The 21,726-nt window shown below is 39.1% G+C and overlaps 1 protein-coding gene across 1 annotated transcript in view; it reads left to right on the top strand.

Annotated features, from left to right (window-relative positions):
- The window catches only part of LOC124614011 (cytoplasmic aconitate hydratase-like), a 321,152-nt gene extending 301,867 nt beyond the window's left edge, over positions 1-19,285 (top strand). The window contains exons 18-19 of the mRNA XM_047142827.1: positions 2,192-2,339; positions 18,806-19,285. Coding sequence (XP_046998783.1) covers positions 2,192-2,305 — 114 coding nt within the window. The 3' untranslated portion in view covers positions 2,306-2,339; positions 18,806-19,285. The remainder of the gene's footprint in view (positions 1-2,191; positions 2,340-18,805) is intronic.
- The last annotated feature ends 2,441 nt before the right edge of the window (positions 19,286-21,726 follow it).

Genomic DNA, 21,726 nt, shown 5'->3' with positions numbered 1-21,726 from the left:
TGTATATCACAGCCACAAGGAGGTCACTCTTATGCACGTATGGCAAGTTTTGGCTAAAATAGAGAGAACAAGAGAAATTAGAATGCAGAGAGAATAATGTTAGTTGACCCATAACTGGTCTATATTTTGGACGAAGAGGAGCAAGTGAAATGTTGTTGTGCTTCATTTCAAAGACTGGTTTGCTGCAGCTCTCCATGCTACTTCCCATGTTACTCTATCCTGTGCAGCCTCTTCATCTCTGGGTAACTACTGCAACCTACATCCTTCTGAATCTGCTTAGTGTCTTCATCTCCTGGTCTCCCTCTACAATTTTTACCAATACCTCATTAGTTACATGATCTACCCATCTAATCTTCAGTGTTCTTCTGTAGCACCACATTTCAAAAGCTTCTATCCTCTTCTTGTCTAAACTGTTTATCGCCATTGTTTCACTTCCATAGATGGCTACACTCCGTACAAATACTTTCAGAAAAGAATTCCTGACTTTTAAATCTGTACTCGATGTTAAGAAATTTCTCTTCTTCAGAAATGCTTTCCTTGCCATCGCCAATCTACATTTTATATCCTCTCTACTTCGACCATCATCAGTTATTTTGCTGCCAAAATAGCAAAACTCCTTTACTACTTTAAGTGTCTCATTTCCTAATCTAATTCCCTCAGCATCACCTGATTTAATTTGACTACATTCCATTTGGCTTTGGTTGATATTCATCTTATATCCTCCTTTCGTGACACTGTTCATTCCGTTCAGCTGCTCTTCCAAGCCCTTTGCTGTCTCCGACAGAATTACAATGCCACCGACAAACCTCAAGGTTCTTATTTCTCTGGATTTTAATTCCTATTCCAAATTTTTCTTTTGTTTCCTTTACTGCTTTCTCAATGTACTGATTGAATAACATCGGAGATAAGTTAGGTACAACCCTGTCTCACTGCCTTTCCAACCACTGCTTCTCTTTCGTGCCCTTCGACTGTTAAAACTGTCATCTGGTGTCTGTAAAAATTATAAATAGCCTTTCGCTTCCTGTATTTTACTCCTGACACCTTCTGAATTTGAAAGAGAGTATTCCAGGCAATATTGTCAAATGCTTTCTCTATGTCTACAAATGCTATAAATGTAGGTTTGTCTTTCCTTAACCTCTCTTGTAAGATAAGTTGTAGGGTCAGTATTGCCTCGTGTGTTTCTATATTTTGTACGGAATCCAAACTGACCTTCTCTGAGGTCAGCTTCTACCAGTTTTTGCATTCGTCCGTAAAGAATTTGTGTTAGTATTTTGCAACTGTTACTTACTCAATTGATATTTAGGTTATGTTCACACACGTCATCATCTGCTTTCTTTGGGATTGGAGTTGTTATATTGTTCTGGGTATTTGGCCTGTCTCATACATCTTGCTCACCAGATGGAAGAGTTTTGTCATGGCTGGCTCTGCTAAGGCTAACAGTAGTTCTAACAGAATGTTGTCTACTCGTGGGGCCTTGTTTCGATGGTCTTTCAGTGCTCTATCAAACTCTTCATGCAATATTGTAGCTCCCATTTCATCTTCATGCATGTCCTCTTCCCCATTTCCATAATATTGCCCTCAAGTACATCGCCCTTGTATAAACCCTCTATATACTCCTTCGGCCTTTCTGCTTCCCCTACTTTGCGAAATATTGTAGGTTATACCTAGTTATTGTTGGTTGTGCAGGATCAGGCTGTTCAGTTAATGTGGATGTTATCTTACAATAGGGTTTACTATGTGGGTTATAATTTAGCAATAGCCTTTTTGTTGGATGGGGCAAGAAAATGTAGTGAAGAACCGCTCGGCCACACCGGCCAGCAGAGAAAGAGGATTAAGAAGCAAGTGGCTCAAAGTTAATGGATTGAGGGGATCGTCTAGCAAAATTCATACCACAGAGGAATGCAAATAATGGAGTGAATTAAGATAAGTACTCTTCATTCAGTGAAAACAAATTGGTAATGACTCTGGTTTGTGCCAGCATAGCACAATATGATCAAGAAGGACATCAATTGAGTTTTAAAATTACCAGCATTTTTTTCTGACCTTCACCTAGTTTTTCAGCATTGCTGTGTAATTCCTGTCAGCTGATAAAGCAATTTACAAGTGAATATGAATGATATTTGAAGGCAGCATTTTTTATCTTTTTTAAATTTGTTGTGTACAGAACTGACAAGTTTTGCAACTATTGTAGGTTGATGGTAGCCGCAGTTTCCAGGTTATAACAAGATTTGATACTGAGGTAGATCTCACATACTTCAGACATGGTGGCATTCTAAATTATATGATACGGAAGATGGTAAATTGAGTGACTCACTGTGAAAGTTACACTCGAATATAAGGTAAGAATACTAGTATAGGAATTAATTTATAAGCTGTTCTGAATACATTAATAAATTTATTATGTTATTTTAAAATACATTGTGATAAATTATCAGACAGTATTGTGGTAATAGGACTATATAATGCCATATATCAAGCTGCACTATAATTTAAATGTTACTTACAGTGCCAATAATGTGTCCATGAAATTGGACATTAGGTTAGACCGAAGTTACAAGCTATACTATAGTGGGATATTTTATAATCATGTGGGCTCACTCTTCTCCTGATTTTATGTCATTATTCCTTTCAATTACAAACAACTACAAATTGCTGTTTATCAAATGGTGAAAGACAGAGGCAGATATAAAATGTGACATAAACAGTAGCCTTCAGAACAAAGAGCCATCATCTAGCAAAAGTGTATTTCCTCTCTTCTTGACTCCATGTTTTTATACTTTGTCTGCAGATAATCTTATTTCATCTTTTGCTAGCTAAAGGAGATCCAGATTGTGAAAGATACCATTTGTGCTTTCCACTCTCCTCAGGTCTCGGATATTGCCATAAAAATAATCTTACACTTCAGATCTGTCAACAGTATCTTAACTTCAACATCTATCAGTTTTAGGCACTATTAAGCATTCACACATTTGAAGCCAAAGTAATTCTATTTTGTTGTTTTTCTTTTAAAGTGCATTCGCAATCCTACAATGTGGAAGACTGGCAGTTGGTAAATACAATTAGAGGCAGTGAGTGGCTGAAGTTTATACTCATGCTTGTTGGGTGCAATATTCAGATCCTCAGACATGTGTAGATAACCTCACTATTTTTTCAGTCTCAGTGGAAACAGTGATGAGACAGAATTGCTGAAAGGACAAGTTGAAAAAGCAAGCTACTAAATCATCTTCAAGAAAATCAAACAGTGGGAAATCCAGGATCGAATAATGACGATATTATGAAGAGGATAGATTGCTACACACTGTACAGGGGAGATGTTGAGTTGCAGACAGGCACAACAAAAATACTGCTAAACATGTAAGTGTTCACCAAAAAGGGCTTCTTCTAAAGTAGACAAAAACCACACACACACATTCATGCAAGCAAAAATTGCACACACATGACCACTATCTGTGGCCAAATTGTAAGCAATTGCACATGATGGGAGAAGCAATCTGGTTGGTGGGTGGTAAGGAAGGGCCTGGGGTGGTGAGCGAGAGGGATAGCAGGATAGGGATGGGAGACAGTAAAGTTCTACTTGTAGGAGCATGTTGAGACATCGTGAAGACAGACTAAATCAGCTATGTGCAGTCAGAAGGTTAGATGTGGCGGCAGGGTTGAAAAGGAGAGGGGTAGAGGAAAGGGAAAAAAAAGTGTGGATGCATTGGTGGAATGGAAGGCTGTGTAGGTGAGTGAAGGACAGGGACTAACAAAGGTAGAGGCCAGGGGGATTACGGGAATGTAGGATATGTTGCAGGAGAGTTCCCTCCTGCACGATTCAGTCAAACTAGTGTTAATAGGAAGGATCCAAATGGTGTAGGCTGTGAAGCAGTATCTGAAGTAAAGAACTTTGTGTTGCACAGTATCCTGAGTAACTGAATTGTCCAGCTGTCTCTTGGACACAGTTTGTCAATGGCAATTCATGCAGACAGACAGCTTGTTGGCTGTCATGCCCACACAGAACTCAGCATAGTGGTTGCAACTTAGTTTGTCGATCACGTGATTGCTTCTACAGGCAGCCCTGTCTTTTATGAGATAGTTGATGCTTGTGACTGGACTGGAACACATGATGTTGGGAGTATGCATGGGACAGGTCTTGTATCTAGGTCTATTTCAGAGATATGAGCCATGTGGGAAAGGATGGGAAGTAGGGGTGGAGTAGAGATGGTTGAGGATATTGTATAGGTTTAGTGGGCAATGGATTACCGTTGTGGGAGGGAAGAGGAGGATAGTGTGTAGGACATTCCTTGTTACAGGGCACAATGAGAGGCAGTCGAAAGCCTGATGGAGAGTGTGATTCAGTTGCTCTAGATCTGGGTGGTACTGAATCAAGAGGGGAATGCTGCTTTGTGAATGGCAGCTGTTGAAATGGAGATATTGTTGGTGGTTAGTAGGTTTGATATGGACAGAAATACTGATGATATGTCTAACTTTCCGACTGTACCTAGTTGGCCTACCTTTCCTTCACTATGTCCCTGTGTGCTTGCACAAGCAGCACTTTACTCTCCCCCAACCCTGCTGTCCCTCCGCCTGTCTGCCCCAGCCCCCTCCTTACCCTCACCACTCATATTTCTTCTCCTATCATGGGTAGTTGGTTGCAATCTGGCCTCAGTGGCCAGAGACAGTGATCATATTTGTGAGAGTTGTGCTTGCATGAATGTGTGTGTGTTGTCCACTTCCGAATGCTTACATGTTTAAAAGGCCTCTTTTTCTGTACTACGACTCAGCATCTCCTCTGCTCTTCTGTAAGGTGATTAGCAATCTATCCTTTTTCATGGTATTGTCGCTTTTTGAGAAAATCAAATTTCTGATAAATATTAAGGTAGCCCCCAAGATAATGAAAACTAAATATGGAAAAATTGAAAGGACTGACAAATTGAAGTATGTAGGAGAAGTAATTGAACATTTCAGAGAAAGAACCCATTAAAGCAAGAGTTAATAAGATAAAAATAGCCTATTAACTCGCTAAGGTTGCTTGTAATAAATCAGTATACCTCAAAGCAAAAGTTAGACACTGCTCTGCTGTATTCCTCCTAGAAGCATTTAATGCAGCAGAATTTTTGACTCTTAAAGAAGGCAATGATGGAAGCACTGGAAATTGCAAAGAAAAAGATTCAAAGGAAAGTTTTGGGTCCAGTTGAAGAGCAAACACGATGAGGTGGAATCCAAAATTTTCGGGACTGGTGCTGCCATCTGTAAAGTAGGAGTAGAAGATCTTGGCACTGCTATGTGGCGAGAGCTGCATATCTGATAAGTCAGTGTGTGGAGTGGCATTCAGCTGGGAGGACATGTTGCGTGTCAACAGTGATTTCCATAATACTCTGTGTTTGGTGTGTGGTGATTTTACAGTGGCTCCGCAAACATAACAGTGGGTGTGTATCAAATTCTGTGTGAATCTTGGGAAAAGTGCTACAAAGACCCTTGCAATGATTCAACAAGTGTTTGGGGGACAGAGCATGAGCCGTACGTGTGTGTGTGAGTGGCATGCTCAGTTCAGGGCCAGCTGTAAAGACGTCGAACACGATGCTCACACTGGAAGGCTCATTAGCCGCACAACGCCAGACATTGTTCGTGCAGATAGACGTCGAACCATTCAAGACCTTGCGGATGAAGTGGGTATTGGTTGTGGGACATGTCAGTGAATATTGACTGACGAATTGGGCATGCGTCGTATCACCACAGAATTTATGCCAAGGATCTTGACTGCCGATCAGAAGGCACAGCATGTTGAAGTGTGCACGGACCTTTGTCAGACCGCATCTGATGATCCAATCTTCTTGTCACAAATTATCACCAGCGACGAGAGATGGATTTACGGTTATGACCCAAAGACAAACAACAAGTGTCCCAGTGGAAGAGTCCGGGCTCTCCAAGACCCAAAAAAGCGAGACAGGTGAAGAGCAAAGTAAAGAGCATCATCATCGTTTTCTTTGATACCAAGGGAACTGTGCACAAAGAATTTGTCCCACCCAACCAAACAGTGAATTCTGCATACTACTGTGACGTTTTCCGACGGCTCCGTGAAAACGTGCGGCAACAATGGCCCAAACTTTGGCGTCAAGGGAACTGGCTGCTGCATCACGACAACAGGCCCTGTCACACATGGCATAAATGGTGAGAAATTGCTTTCCAAGCACATGCACAAGCTTCAGGACCAAGTTGGTAGTTCATACTTTTTGATGGAAAAATACAGGATTACAGTTTTCTCGTGTGAACTTTTTTTTTCTATTTGATTTTTTAGTTCATAAATACACTCTAATATTTTTATGTCTACATAAGCAGTTTAGCAGAAGTTAGAAAGCAATTACAAGACTTGGACGTATGTTATACACATGTGTATGACCCCAAAACTGCAAACAAGAAATATATCTTAACTTTAAATCATAAAACTCGGAAGGGATAAACACTCCCTTGCTCAGTATGTGGAGGGTCTCACCAAGGCCTTCACAGACAGGCACTGTCCTCCATACCTAGTCCACAAACATATCTCCCCTGCCATTTCCCCCCACATCCACAATCCTCCCACTACTCCAAGAACCAGCCACAAAAGTGTGTCCCGTTCATCACCCAGAGCCATCCCAGACTGGAACAACTTAACCATATCTTTTGTCAAGGGTTTGATTACCTATCATGATGTCCTGAAATGAGGGACAACCTTCCCAAAGTCCTTCCCACCCCTTCTAAAGTGGTGATCCGTCACCCAGCCAACCTCCACAACATCCTATTCCATCCATATGCCAATCTCATCCCCAACCCATTGCCACAAGGATCACATATCTGTGGAATACCCATCTGCAAAAACTTCCCAATCAACCCACCCAGCACTTCCTATTAAGGTCTTGTCACAGGTTTATCGTAACCCATCAGGGTCAGGGCCACCTGTGAAAGCAGCCATGAAATTTACCATCTCTGCTGCAATCATTGCACAGCTTTTTACGAATGTTTAATGCAACCAATACAAAAGAGTTATGTGTTTGCACCTGTTACTGTCATTCAAAGTAGTCACCAGCATTGTGTAGAACCATTGCCACCGATGTGGAAGACGTAGTATACCGTTAGCAGATCCTGTTCTGTCGATGGTGCGAATGGAGCGGTCTAAAGTTGTGGTGATTCTCATGTATGACTATGATGGTGTTATCCTAACGCATTACATTCCTCCATAACAGACATTCAGTGCACAGTATTACTGTTCATTTTTGGACAATCGCCTGCGATTAGCTTTTCAAAGAAGCAGCGACACTTTCTGTGCAACCCACCCATCATTTTGCACAGCAATGCGTGGGCGCATACAGTGCAAGCTGTGGCTGCTCTGTTCGGTCAATGGGACTGGGAAGTACTGTACCATCCACTATACTCCCTGGACTTAAGTCCTTGTGACTTTGATTTGATTCCAAAGATGAAGGAACCACTTTGTGGCATTCGCTTCAGAACTGTTCCAGAGATTCGACCAGCAGTAGACCGCTCCATTTGCAGCATCAACAGAACAGGCTCTGCTAACGGTATACTACACCTTTCACATCGCTGGGAACAGGTTCTACACATTGCTGGTGGCTACTTTGACTTCACAGTAACAGGTGCAAACATGTAACTCTTCCGTATTGGTTGTGAATAAATTTAAGTTCCAACCTTCGTATATTGGTATGACTACCAACTACCAACTGAAAGGTCATCACTAAACTGTGGGCAAGAGCAGAGTAGACCATCTTGTGACTCAACATGCAGCTGAACATAATATTCTTTATTTAAGTGACTGCTTCACTACTCGAGCCATCTCTGTCATCCCCTCCACCACCAGCTTTTCTGAACTGTACGGATGGGAGTTACCCTTTCGACACATTCTCTACTCCCGTAATTATCCCAGCCTCAACCTACGGTAACATGGTGACCCCACACACTCCACCCAACAGTTTCCACCCCCTCTGTCGTACCATCTCCTTCCCATTATTATCTCCTAGTCTCTTTGTTTGCTGCCCCCTGCCAGTGCACCTGCCCATCTTTAGGTAAAGATGGGCTCCTCTCCCTTTTGCTCCTTTTCCATGCCTCTCTTCCCCAAAACCTCCTGATGCTGCACCTGTGGGCTTTCTAGTTCCTGCCCTATCTGTCAGACTATGTTCCTTTATACCCCCCACCTGAACACTACTATCCCTTCCCCTTCCCTGCCCCCACCAGATTCCTTCTTGCATCCCACATGATAATTGCATTCCGGCCCAAGACGCTGGAGATGGTGGTCGTGTGCGCGTGAGATGTGCTTGCCAGTATGTGTGAATGGTGTCTCTCTTTTACTGATGACGGCTGTGACCAAAAGCTTTATGTAAGTGCCTTTAATTGTGCCTATATGCAACTTGACATGTTTTCTTAACAGTAAGTAGCAATATGTCTTTTTCTGTGTTGTTGATATTTCTGCCTGGAGTTTCCAATGAGATAATAATCTTTTATAAAACAATGGAAACTCCAGGTTGGAATACCTACAATTTTATGAAAATGATAAATTGCTACTCTTTGTAAATATGTCATGTTGAGCTGCAGATAGTCATAATGAAAAGGCAGTTACATGTAGCGTGAAGCGGTGATGATTTTGGGTGTGGAGAATGTGTTCCAAGGATAACTATCACCTTCACAGTTCTTAAAGGTTGGTGGTGGAACTCTTCTGAACTGCATTGATTAGAGCTGTCCTTAACAACACACTCTCCACTCCCAAAATTATCCTCCACTCCCAAAATTATCCCGGCATCAATCTAAGTAACATACTGTTCCCATATCCTCCTCCTCCTCCTCCTCCTCCCCCCCCCCTCCCCCCACCACACACACACACACACACACACACACACACACACCAAACTGTTTCCACTCCATCTGTCCTATCATATCATCCTAATTCACATCCCCTCACACTCATTGTGCACTGCTCTCTGCCACCATACCCACCAGTCTTTCCCCCTCCTCTTGTGCTCCTCTTTCCTGCTCCCCACCCCCTCCCTCCCACCCTCCCCCACAGCCTTCCAATGCTGCATCTGGCAGCTTTGTCCTGCTGCCATCTAGTCCTTGCACACTCCCGCCTGCAGTGCTCTTCTCTCTATCTACCGTACCGTGCTATCCCTCCCCCTTCCCTGCCCCACTCTGCACTGCTGCTTTCATTCAACAAGACAGTTGCATTTTGGTTGGAGTGGTCATGTGTGCATGTTTTCTTTTCTGCAGAAGACTTTGGCTGAAAGTTCTATGTGTAACAGTTATTTCATTGTGCCTGTCTGCAGTGCAATATGTCATTGTTATGGTGGGTAGCAATCTATCCTTTTCATAATATTGTTACTTTTTATAAATGCCATAATGAAGTTAAATGTGTTTGGATATGGTGTGACATAATAATAAATAATTGTATGGGACATGACAAAGAGTGGAATCTGCTCTTAAATTTATGGTGTGCTGTTAGGTCCCATCCTAAGCTACATTGGAAAGTGTCATATCCTGAAAGCAGTGCAAAAATTGTGTAATAGTTATAACTGCTTGTCAATAATTCCAGCCATTCTTCATCAGTTGCCAATTTAGTTACGTTTATCATATACATGTTGAATGAAAAAATTCATAAGTATCGCGAAGATTCAAGAGAATGCCAGGTCACAGAATATCTGGAACTGAAAGCCAAATGGGAAATGAGATTTTGGAAGACCTTGAAAAAGATGTGAGTGATTTTGTTTGTGCTTTTGGAACAGGCAATAGTCTAATGCTTGAAAGGAAGATGATGATGTACATGATAAACGTAATTGTCATTGTATTAAAACAAGAAATGTTTGCATCTCTTTGGATTTCTCTTCAGAATCTTGGACGACGAATATTACATTTCTGTTTGCCAACTTTTTATTACATTGGATCTAAAATTAAACTTCACAGAGGTGTTAAAAAGACCTTTGTTGTTAGCATATCATTATTCCATTGTTTTTAGGATTCTCACAACATTTAGTACATATCATAAACAATTATTCAAACTGCACCAGTGTAAGCTGTGACAGTACCTAATGGTTAAGGCCAAGTAGTTGTTTTCCAAACGGCAGTCCATATGAACAAACCAGTTGAGTCTCTACCTGTGTATATATAGGTACTTGGGCTATGCACAAACCTGTTAAAAATGAATAGCTCACTGTAGTCATAGGGTCGAGCCCCACATGTCTGCTTTCGTGCCCCACAGTTAATTCGCTGCATATAATAACCTGGAGATGCGATCCTGCAGTCAAATAGTCATTGCATTGGCTAGAACTGTGAGTTTATAAAACAAACAGAAATACAAAGTACATGTTAAAGACATTTTATAATACCATTGGCTTTCAGATTAAAGTTAAGTGAATAAAATAATTTGTTCTAATGTCTGTAATTCATGTAGATGACAGAGAATCATGTTGAATAATATTTATTCAAGAAAGGCATCTCAAATAAATGGGAAGTTTTCCCTATGATATTCAATTTAAATACGGGCAGAAAATGCAGTAAGGTTATGTTGAGAGCACTATAAGAATGTCAACAATATCTCCAAGCTAAATTGTTATCAAAGATACGTGAAACCTAAGTTCACTTTGTGATGACAATACACAAAATATTCATTGGCTCAAAACAGTTCAGAGTTCAATATGATGCTTCATAAACTGACACATGTGATACAGTGAATCATTACTCATACTCTGTCTATCCTCCTATTCTGGAGCACATTCAGACCTCTCGAAGCATAAAGTCCCTTCAAAAGTTAAAGTGTGGTACCAGCCTTTCACCATCCAGAATCAGTCAACTAGAGGACTGAATCATGCACATTATAGCAAGCAGGCCTGCCTGCCTTCTTAAAGAGTTCGACATATAGGATCAGAATCGCTCCTTGAGCCACAGAAAAGTCCCATTCCCCACTTGATTCTTGTAGTGTTCAGCTACTGTCTGCTTCTCCATTGGCTGCAGGCTGACCCCACCAAAAATACATCATTCTTAAGCTCTACAGACACGATTTGACTTGACAACTTCCCGAACTGAACTAATATATTACAACAATATTTACATAAAGAAAAGTCAAACAGTTCGGATCATTTACAATAAATATAAGTAATAGTTGACTCATAAATAAATAAGCCAGTTTTGTTGTGCAAGTGCGCTCATGATAAATAACAATGAATTTTCATTTAATATTGCTTAAACAATTATTTATGCCTTCTTGACAGATGTGTCATATGGTTCTCTTTTTCAGTGTAGTTTCTGCTAACACAAGTGATTGACCACTTTTAAATCAACACAAGTTTATAGCACTTGCAGTCAACAGTCAAGTAAAGTTACTGGGAAAATGGTAAATTGTTCATTAAATAACTACACAAGTATGACAATATGTGAAGTTTTCATATTATATTCATTTGCTGTATAATTGTGGAGATTACGAGGTTCTGACAAACACTTGTGTAGATGCAGATAGTGGCTTTCAGAGATGATAGCTACAGTGCAATGCTATTATCTGAGATATTGTATGTATAGATCACATGAATAACTTAAGTCATTAACTCAGAGATTCAGTGTGAAAATGTTCATTCACTATGAAATATTAACTTCTGTAGTTCTAAAGATATTGAAATATTGTTGTGTCATTGGATGCGCATCATTTTCTCAAAATTGCAGATGATTTACTTTAATACTTGAGTGTAAATTATTATAGATTCTCAAAGAACAGTAAGAAGCGATCATTCAGTTTGTCTGACACTCTGCCATTTCTTGGTGCATTGACTCCTGCGTAAAAGGCCATGCAAGTGACAGCCATCCAGATTCCTGTCTTAGGGATTTACTCATTTCTGGTGATACTGCTTGTCTTTGTACCTAGCTGGCTGGAAACAGTCGTATAACTGTGCTGGCCGCAGCACACCCTGACCCCTGAGCCCACTACCCTTCAGCCATACAACAATTTCACATTACTTTGTGCCTATTCTGGGCTGCCAAATTGCTCGTCTACATATGCATAACATTACACACCTTCACTTAGGGGGCCAAGTTAGTGAGCTAATGTGCCACATTGTGGCAACCAATTTGACATTCTTAAATAATATAATAAATACATATGTAACACAGTAGAATGTACTACTTGCTTGTCAGAACAGTAGTGTAAGTTTTTGAATGTCCATCCTTCTGATTGATGGTCTGCGTGACCTCAGCCATTCAGTTACACAATAAAATTAAACACCTGCACCTGTAATTTTGATGTTATTTTATAGGGGGTGTTCAAAAATAAATGAGCCGGAGGCATAATTACAAAAACCGGTACTTGTATATTAGAAGTATTGACCCTAGCTGTTGAGACACTTGTCCCACTGTGACACAAGGCGGTGAATGGCTGTCTCATAAAATTCCTGGGGCTGTGATGTTAACCAGTTCCGCATGTACAGCTGGACGTCGTCATCTTCTTTGACCAAGATGGCCCCCTTCTGATTCACTTCTTGCAGTATGGGACAACAGTGAATGCCCAGCATTACTTTGCAAACCTTGACCACACTTAGCCAACCAATCAAATCAAAATGGCCAGGCAGTCTTACCCATGGGGTCATTCTGCTCCACGACAATGCAAAGCCTCATACGGCCAACAGTCATGGCATTCCCACAGAAATTCAAATGGGAGGTTCTCAGCCACCCTCCATACAGCCTGGACTTCTCTCCCTGTGATTACGCCATTTTTGGTCCCCTTAAAAAGGCTCTGAGGGGAAGAAAATTCACTTCAGACGGTAACGTCCAGCTGTACATGCAGAACTGGTTAACATTGCGGCCCCAGGAATTTTATGAGACAGCCATTCACCGCCTTGTTTCACAGTGGGACAAGTGTCTCAATAGACAGGGTCAATATTCTAAGATACAGGCACTGGTTTCGGTAATTATGCCTCCGGCTCATTTCTTTTGGAACACCCCTTATACTGTACTGCAACCAGTTTTGGTGATTCAAAACACCATCTTCAAGCCTTAACTGGCACTGAAGAGGTGAATGATCACGTATACAACGGGAGTTCTCCCCCTCAGCATCAGTTAAGACCTGAAGATGTACTGGCTGCAGGCATTTCATTTTATTACGGGACAGTATAAGTTTCTTTCTGGTGGTGTGTGAAACGGCATTTACTGCCTAGGATATGTCATAACACCTTATCAGCATGCATTTACTAAACACAAATTATAAAAATTATGACATACTAATTAAATGCCCAAATAAACACCTAATTTTTGTGTAAATTTCAAGTCAGTTTGACATTGTCCACAGTTTTTAGCACTTCTGTTATCATGTGATGGCATGTTTTTGCTTTGACCACACTGTAGCACTTCACCATCACCAAGACAGCACACGATCAGTGTCCTGATGTCGAAGTATAGATGGTTCACTTCCAGCCACCTCTACAAAATTTTGTGGCCCATTGACCATGTACAGTATCGAACATGGATCAATCCGCAGCCTTGGTCAATGCTGAAGGATGATACCTGTCAAAATACTACTGTTGTGTGGTTAGCAGTAATCATACGACTTCCTGAATCCCCACTTAACGCCCTCTTCAGTGGATTTGATACATTCACAGATGGGATAGCAAGCAAAAACTGATTCATAGGTTAGGCTAAAAACTAGATACAGCTCAACATTTCAAACACTCTGTCCATGTTCCCACTAGAAAACACGATCTATGTGCTATGAAATTTGTTCGATACCATAAATCAGTTAACATTTTATCATTTCTCTACAATTTTGCACATAATTAGAAACTAAAAGCAGTATTACTTTGTGCAGAAATGTCATTTTAACTTTCTTTGCAACTTAGCAGATAGCTGGATCATACATTCAGCAATTGCTCACACATATTTGCACTACAATACCATTTAATCCCAGAATTTTACATATATAAATCTATTCAAAGCCCTTCAAAAATATGATACATTATATAATTAACCTTTGTAATATACCCTCAAAAACTTAGCTTATGCTTTGCAAGAAACACCATGTTCTACTCTCACAAACAGTTGAAATTTAATGAGGTCTGATGACCTCCACACACCAAATTTTATGCAACCAATAATTACAAATAAACTATATACATCACCCAGAAAAATGCATCTGAAATATTATAAGTAACACATTTAAATAATCCCATGAAATTTCCCCCCAAATTTATGTACAATACAATTTGTATTTCTCACCTACATATATAACTAGATTATCACCTACATATATAACTAGATTAATTAAATTCTGCTGATGTCCGTGCACCAAGAGTTGTAAAGTCAATGTTGGCTCTCTCCTTGCACTGAGTTGTGCCTCCACACCTTATCACCTACACCTTAAGTTCACCAAATTATCCTTTACACAAAACAGAAATAACCCAAAAATTCTTGAAACTACACATCAAAATAGACTTATTTGCACATTTATATTAATACCCATACCATATGTATTTTACATGGTGCAACTCTGCCACTGTTGCCTCTTACAATATCTGTCTCACCAAAGTGAGTCTTTTCTGCTTTTTCAGCCACTCAGAATTCAAGCCCTCTTTCCTCCTTCAATATACATACAAACTTTGTGACAACTGATGGAACACCAGTTTCAGATTCAAGAAATGCACACTTTTTTCTTTCAGTATTGTTTATTTCACTTACAGGGCACATTTTTATTTTTGCTTCTCAGTAAACATTGCTCCATCAAAAGATTATTTTCAATATTCCTACCTTTCTCGTCCATATCTATTGTACACTTCATCACATCAGACCAACCCTCAATTTCATTATCAACATCAAACAATTTCATAAATACTTCCTTTGTCCTGGTTTTGTCTTTCCTCCATTCAGGACCTCTTTTTGCTTTATACTTCTTCCGTGCCCACCAGCAAGGCAGTAATGTCTTCAATATTTTTCCATACCATCTCCAGTCATTAATAGATTATTCACCTTTTTACTTGCCCTACCATTCAGAACTAACATTCTCCCCTATACAAATACTTTCCTCACTATCCACTTCTATATTCTCCCGATCCTCCTCTAAATTATCTGTAGGCTTTAAATTGCCCTCAGAAGCCTTCATTTCATCATCCTCAAAGCGTTCATACACTGTCCCCCCCCCTCTGAAGTAGTGGTGTCACTAGCTGCAACATTCTTACAATTAGCCACACAACTTAAACATGGTCTCTCTTAAACAAATCATCACTTATTTCCACCAAAACACTACAAACTTTTATGACAATTAACACCATTAACATCCATTGATATTTTATAGAAATCATCATAAATAACTCTGTCAACGTCTGCCAATGCACAGTATAAATTGCTGCTACTAAATCATTCCACATTTGAAATCACAGTATACTTGAACTGCACCCAACTCAGAACCTCTTTTGTCTTCATTACTTTTTCTCTGCTTTCAGGTGCTTCCACCACTTTTTACATTAATATGCCGTCTAACACATTTTCACGTTCATCCTTCCACAACATTCATAATTCATGCTTTCATCAGCACCCATCATTGCACTTCCATCAGCGGAAATAAATGCACAATTTCTGTCCTCTGAGATATCTAGATCTGTAGCTTCAACCTTCGCAACTTAAGCACTAAAACATCACCTTTACCTCTCTTAACAATATTTCACCCACATCCACCGATATGTAATAAAAATTGCCACCAGCTGACAAGACTGTTGCTATGCTGCCTTCAGAAATTCTTTCACATAGTTGTATTGATACACCACAGAATTCATCATCCAGCAGAAGAGCCAACAGCTTCGCTGCTTTCACATGTAGCTTTACCTATTTTCTCCGATACAAAATCATCTACATTACTTTGACTTACATTACTTTAATTGTTGCTACTGACTAGTGCCTCATCAGAATTCGTCATACATTCCACCTCCAACAAATTCAGATGCACCTCTTCCTCTCTTCTGATAAGTTTTCCACCAAACATACGTTCATTCCATCAGTAACTTCCCTTTCACAAAATAAATTTTTCAGCCCACGTCATTAGCAACCCCCTTTATACATTTTACAATATTTTTTGCACCCTCTTTATGGCTGCAATGTTTAAAATTATTCCTTGTTTTATTCTTATAACTTCCATGTCCAACATTTGTAGCTTGTTTGTCAAATTTTTGACCCACAGAATTTTTAAAATAACATGTCCTGGTTTATTGTGCCACCTCTGGACCGGAGATGCGGTGAGTTCTAGTTTCTCGACCTTGTATTCTAGTGTTGCATTCTGTGAGTCTCAGGAACCCCTCAATACTTCGTTCTTGGTTTTGATTTCCATTATGAAAGTTCCCATTTCCACTTGAAATTTGCTAACCCGGCTAAGACACAAGTTGAAATATGGTCACTACTTTTTTTATTTACTTACATTTGGCATATTTCGTGACAGTACTTTTTCCGTTAAATGTTTACAAGGCTATATTGGTCTTGGCTTCAGTTGTCTAATGGTAGTATGATTCCACAATACATCTTTGTCGGCTGCAGAAATGACCTGGTTCAATGTGTTTGCCTCATTTTTGGTGCTTCAAATACCATTTCTTCGAATGTAGTTTCTTCTTATAGTTTGTATAAAAAAAATAGTAACATAATTCAAAATTATTTATGACGGCGACCTGCACATTCTTCTACCGTCAACACACACCAAGAGTTAACTGCCGACTAACTATAGTCAAAGACGACTCCAGTGTCAGACATTTTACACAACACACAAGCTTCCACTTGTAATCAGTGTCTTTGCTATTCTTCGACACATTTACTAATAGTAATCAATATGCTTTCACTCTCAAAAATATAAGTAAATTAACATATAATAAGGCAAATTATAATAAAAATTCTGACAAAAAATATAAGAAAACATTTACAATTTGGTATCGACAAATCCGGTAAAAAAAATACCACATCTCCCAGATCCATTACACACTTCCCCTGTTAAAATTATTATGACAGTGATTTATTTCTGTTATGATTATTACACGTATTGCGCATATAACTATTGTTCCCGTACTGGTACCCATTTCCCTCTCAACTGTTCCCGTTTTGTGGCTTGAATTTAAATGCCCGTTCAAGTTCCTCAGTAATATCTGGAAACTCGTCAGTAGAATTTGTTGGACTGTGGACAAGGTATATTGCAAAAATTATGGTAAGTGTCTCTTTCATTCACCCGTCCACTACCATCTACTCAAGCCCAACCACTTACATGCAGCATGTAAGATAGGACCATATGAGAAGCTTCTCATTTCATTTACCAGCAAGAATGTGTACATTTGCATCATTTTCCCCATCAAAATAATCAGTCACTGAACACATGACTGAACACACTTTGTCTACTTAGCTTCCATCGAGTACACGGTTGATGAACATGCTTTGTGGCATGACTCAAAAGACCTTAGTTTCTGCTATACCCATTGTTAAGTACCCCGGCATGCCAGAAATGGGAATGCTCTCCCCGACGTATATCTCATCTCGGCACTTGCATTGATTCAAACTATTTTAGTCTGTTACCTGCTTCTCACAACCTATTTCCTTCCATTGGTGTTGATTAGGATTTTTATTAATATATATATTCTTATTTTACTGTATTTATTACAAGTGTTTTTCCTTATACGAGGGTTGGAACTTAAATAGTGGGAACTATTTATTCACAACTGATACAAAAGAGTTAAATGTTTGCACCTGTTACTGTCCTTCAAAGTAGTCACCAGCGTTGTGTAGAACCCATTGCCAGCTTTGTGGAAGGTGTAGTATACCTTTAGCAAGCCTGTTCTGTTGATGGTGTGAATGAAGTGGTCTACTGCCTGTCGAATCTCTGGAACAGTTGTGAAGCGAATGCCACGAAGTGGTTCCTTCATATTCGGAATCAAATCAAAGTCACAAGTTCTTAAGTCCGGGGAGTATGGTGAATGGCACAGTACTTCCCAGTACCATCGACCGAACAGAGCAGCCAGAGCTTGTGCCGTATGCGACCACGCATTGTTATACAAAATGATGGGTGGGTTGTGCAGAAATTGTCGCCGCTTCTTTTGCAAAGCTGGTTGCAGGTGATCCTCCAAAAATGAACAATAATATGACTTAAGTCCTTGGGACTTTGATTTGATCCTGAAGATGAGAGAACCACTCCGTGGCATTCGCTTCAGAGCAGTTCCAGATTTGAAAGACGTTAGACCGCTCCATTAGCACCATCAACAGAACAGGCTCTGCTAACAGTATATTATGCCTTCCACATCGCTGGCAACCGGTTCTATACAACGCTGGTGACTACTTTGAAGGACAGTAACACTGCAAACATGTAACTCTTTTGTATCGCCAGTGGATAAATAGTTGCCACTATTTAAGTTCCTAATCTAATCTAACCCTCGTATACCCATCTTCACTTAAAACTCGGGTCTATTGTCTTTGAAGTGAAGGTTGCGCAGTGCTTGCTTCTCTCTCTGACAATTTTTTTGTTCATCTTTCCTCCTCAGACCAAGTGTAATGCTCTCCACATGTATCCTAAATGTACAACCTTTTCAACAATTCTATTTTCCCTTTTTTGGTTCAGAAGGAACCTATGTGCAGAGTGATATTGTTAATGTAACTACGGATAGATTGCTGTACTCTTTGTATTCTGTGTGAATAGCATGTCATACTTCTGCTCCTTTTTGGTGGTTTAAGTACAGGTAATTTAAAGTTGTCCAACTTACCTGTAATGATGTGACAATTAATCACTTGCTCTTTCTTCTTATAGTAATAAGAAAATTACATCAGTTAATGAATCCATATTAATAACATGTTTTTGTTACAGGTCTATATTTGCATCAAAATGGTACTTCATTACTGAATTGAGGAATATTTTGTTTTCATTGTTTACAATAAAATTGGTATAAAGGGTTTATTAATTGGGACTGAATCGTATGTACTCTGGAATAAGTGATTATGTGAGTAACAATTCTCAGAGTTAAAACAGGAGAACAAAGGTTCATTTATTGCATTAGTTGTGGGCCAGTTTTGCATTAAATGATGATTTTATACCTTTTTATTTTTGTATTTGAGAAATACATATTTTAAGACTGATTTTATTGACGTAGACAATAATACCTACTTCATTCTCAGGGTTTTGTTATAACTGATGTGTATCATTAAAACAAAACCTGTATGTATATGAAAAAATGTTTGTATTGAAAGAAATAAGCTGAAAGAAGGTGCCCTGCCTCATATGAATCATTTACAACATAGTTTTAAGAAAATGTATGTTTGTTACAAAAAAATAAAATTGTTATCACTATTTGAGAAAACTTTCTATTTTGAATTCAATTTGTTTGTCACAGTTAGAATAGTGAAAATCTTGTTACCATCTGCGTATTTCCTATATTCCTAAAATGATGCAGTTTCCTTTAGAGCAGTGGCCACTATTAAATGGGTACATCTCAAAATCATTGATTCCATACGTTTATTATTATGTAATAGATGTTACGTAATTCCTTTGTGTGATAGGAAAGCATTCTTCAGAAATTTATTTCAGGATGAAGATGTACTTCTTGATAGTAATACCTTTGACTGAGTGACTATGCTGTGATTTCGTGTGCACAAAAGAATAGTAGTTTTCTGCAAATATTTAAAGTTGTTTTGTAATTCATACATGCATTACCTTTTTGTTTAGCTGTGTAATTGGAGATTTCTTTTTCTGACTTGTATTTTTCAAAGTATCGTTTGAATTTTATATAGCATATACATGTCTCCCAGAGATCAAAATAATTGCACAGAATCGTGTTTTTACATGCGACACAATAACTGTGAACACCATGTACTAAATATTTCAGTATATGGTTATAGTTTACTTTTATTAGTTGGCCCATGTTTCAGCATTGTTCGTAAACAGACATGAATGTAAAGTGTTTCACCTGCCAGAGAAAAGTTAGCTCTGGGATGCAGTGCACATTTTGGCTTCATTGGGGAGGGGGAGATGTAATGGTGAGGGCAGTGATGATGTGAGTGAGGATCTGGAATGGTATTGTATATATAGCTGAACACAAAGGATAAATTAGGGCCCTTAAGCCAGAGCTTTGCAATCTTAGAAAAGAATTGGGAATATTAAGGAAGGAGGAGAGTAAACAGAAGAGAGCAGTGATAGCAGGAAACTGGGGCCACAGCAAGAGAACAATATTTGACAATTTTGTCATTGGCACTTCTGTTATGTAAGGAAGAATCTCCAATAGATGTAAGTGTTGCCAAAGCTAAGCAGGCTTTCAATAAGAAAGCAATGGTTTCAGAGAAAGTAGGAAATAGGAGGTAAGTCTGCTGTCAGGTGGTGGTTATGGAGTAGGTGTGGGCCCGTTCTTGCAGGAAGAATTTGGAAACGAGTACCAGGTCACTAATTTCTTCAAGCCAAGTATGTGTCACAGTCCAGTTGTAGAGAAAATAAAATCTTTCTGCAAAGATTTTGGAAAAGATTATTGTATTGTTATAGTGAGTGGAGCAAGAAACAGTGTTGACAAGGACCAGGTTTACAGTATCAGGAGTGACCTGATAAAGGAAGCTGCAGCAATGAACCACAAAGATGTTGATATAGTCAACCCCAGTTGAACAGCTCTTTGAATCACATTTACATGATGTTAGATTAACTGCTTTTGTCAGGTATGGAAATTAAAAATAGATATGGTTTTCTTTTTTTTTTTTTTTTTTTGTGCTATTGGCAGATGGGATTTTACAAGGCATGACCTATGTTCAACATGAATGGGAAAAGGGAACTGGCTGGATTGCTAGCGGAATGTTTACAAAGGAACACGGATACACCTCTGCATATCCATCTAGTTACTGCTGTGAGCGCAACATCTTTTTAAGGTAAATTTTGATTTCAGGCTATTGGTAGTAAAAAAGTAAATATAACTGAAAATGTTGAGAGTAAAATATGTAAAGATAAAAAGGATATCAAAGTACACTTACTACATCAAAATATTAGGGGTTAAACAATAAAATCAATTAACTTCTCATTTATTTAAATGAAATGCAGCTTGAAAATTGTGTAATTTGACCACTGAAACAGGAATTCTGAATACGGGTGCATATAACTTAGCATCCAGCTACTGCCAGTCAAGTACTGAGAATGGAGGTTTTGTCATTTACAGTAAGACAGTGATACGCATAGTATCCATCTGTTTTCAAACCGGTGGGTTCTTTTCGTTCAACAAACTGAAGCAGCATTTGGGGCATGCTCACATTACTAGTACAATGGTTGCTGGTCTCATGCGGGACCTAGTCATTAATTAAACAAGATAAGAAGTTCGTGCATGAATATTTGTAGCTGTTGCATGTTTTAGAATATGTATTTAATGTGCCTATTGCAATTACAGTAAGGCACACCATCCTCTCTTAGGACCTAGCAGGACACTACAGTGCATGGAGCGATGGCCACATTGGTTAATATGTAACAGTTGGCAAAAGATTAAGGGCAGACCACAAAATATATAGATGAAAGAGACAATATGAATAGCAGTCTTCCTGCAGCTGTATAATATATGAATGTATTGTTGGTAATTGAAGAAAAATCTCTAATGGGAATGTCATGTTATCCCTGATATTGAGTTGACTTTGGTGGTTGTATCTAATTATATCATTTTATATGTACAAAGATTTCACACAGGAATTAGTGAAATATGATTTAAAGAGAGTTAATTATTTCAGTAATGATAATTAGTTATTGTCCTCTTATGCATAATATTGGAAGAC

The sequence above is a fragment of the Schistocerca americana genome, chromosome 4 (assembly GCF_021461395.2).
Source record: "Schistocerca americana isolate TAMUIC-IGC-003095 chromosome 4, iqSchAmer2.1, whole genome shotgun sequence".
NCBI lineage: Eukaryota > Metazoa > Arthropoda > Insecta > Orthoptera > Acrididae > Schistocerca > Schistocerca americana.
The sequence above is the reverse complement of the archived record's forward strand: the minus strand, read 5'-3'. Positions and strand labels throughout refer to the sequence as shown.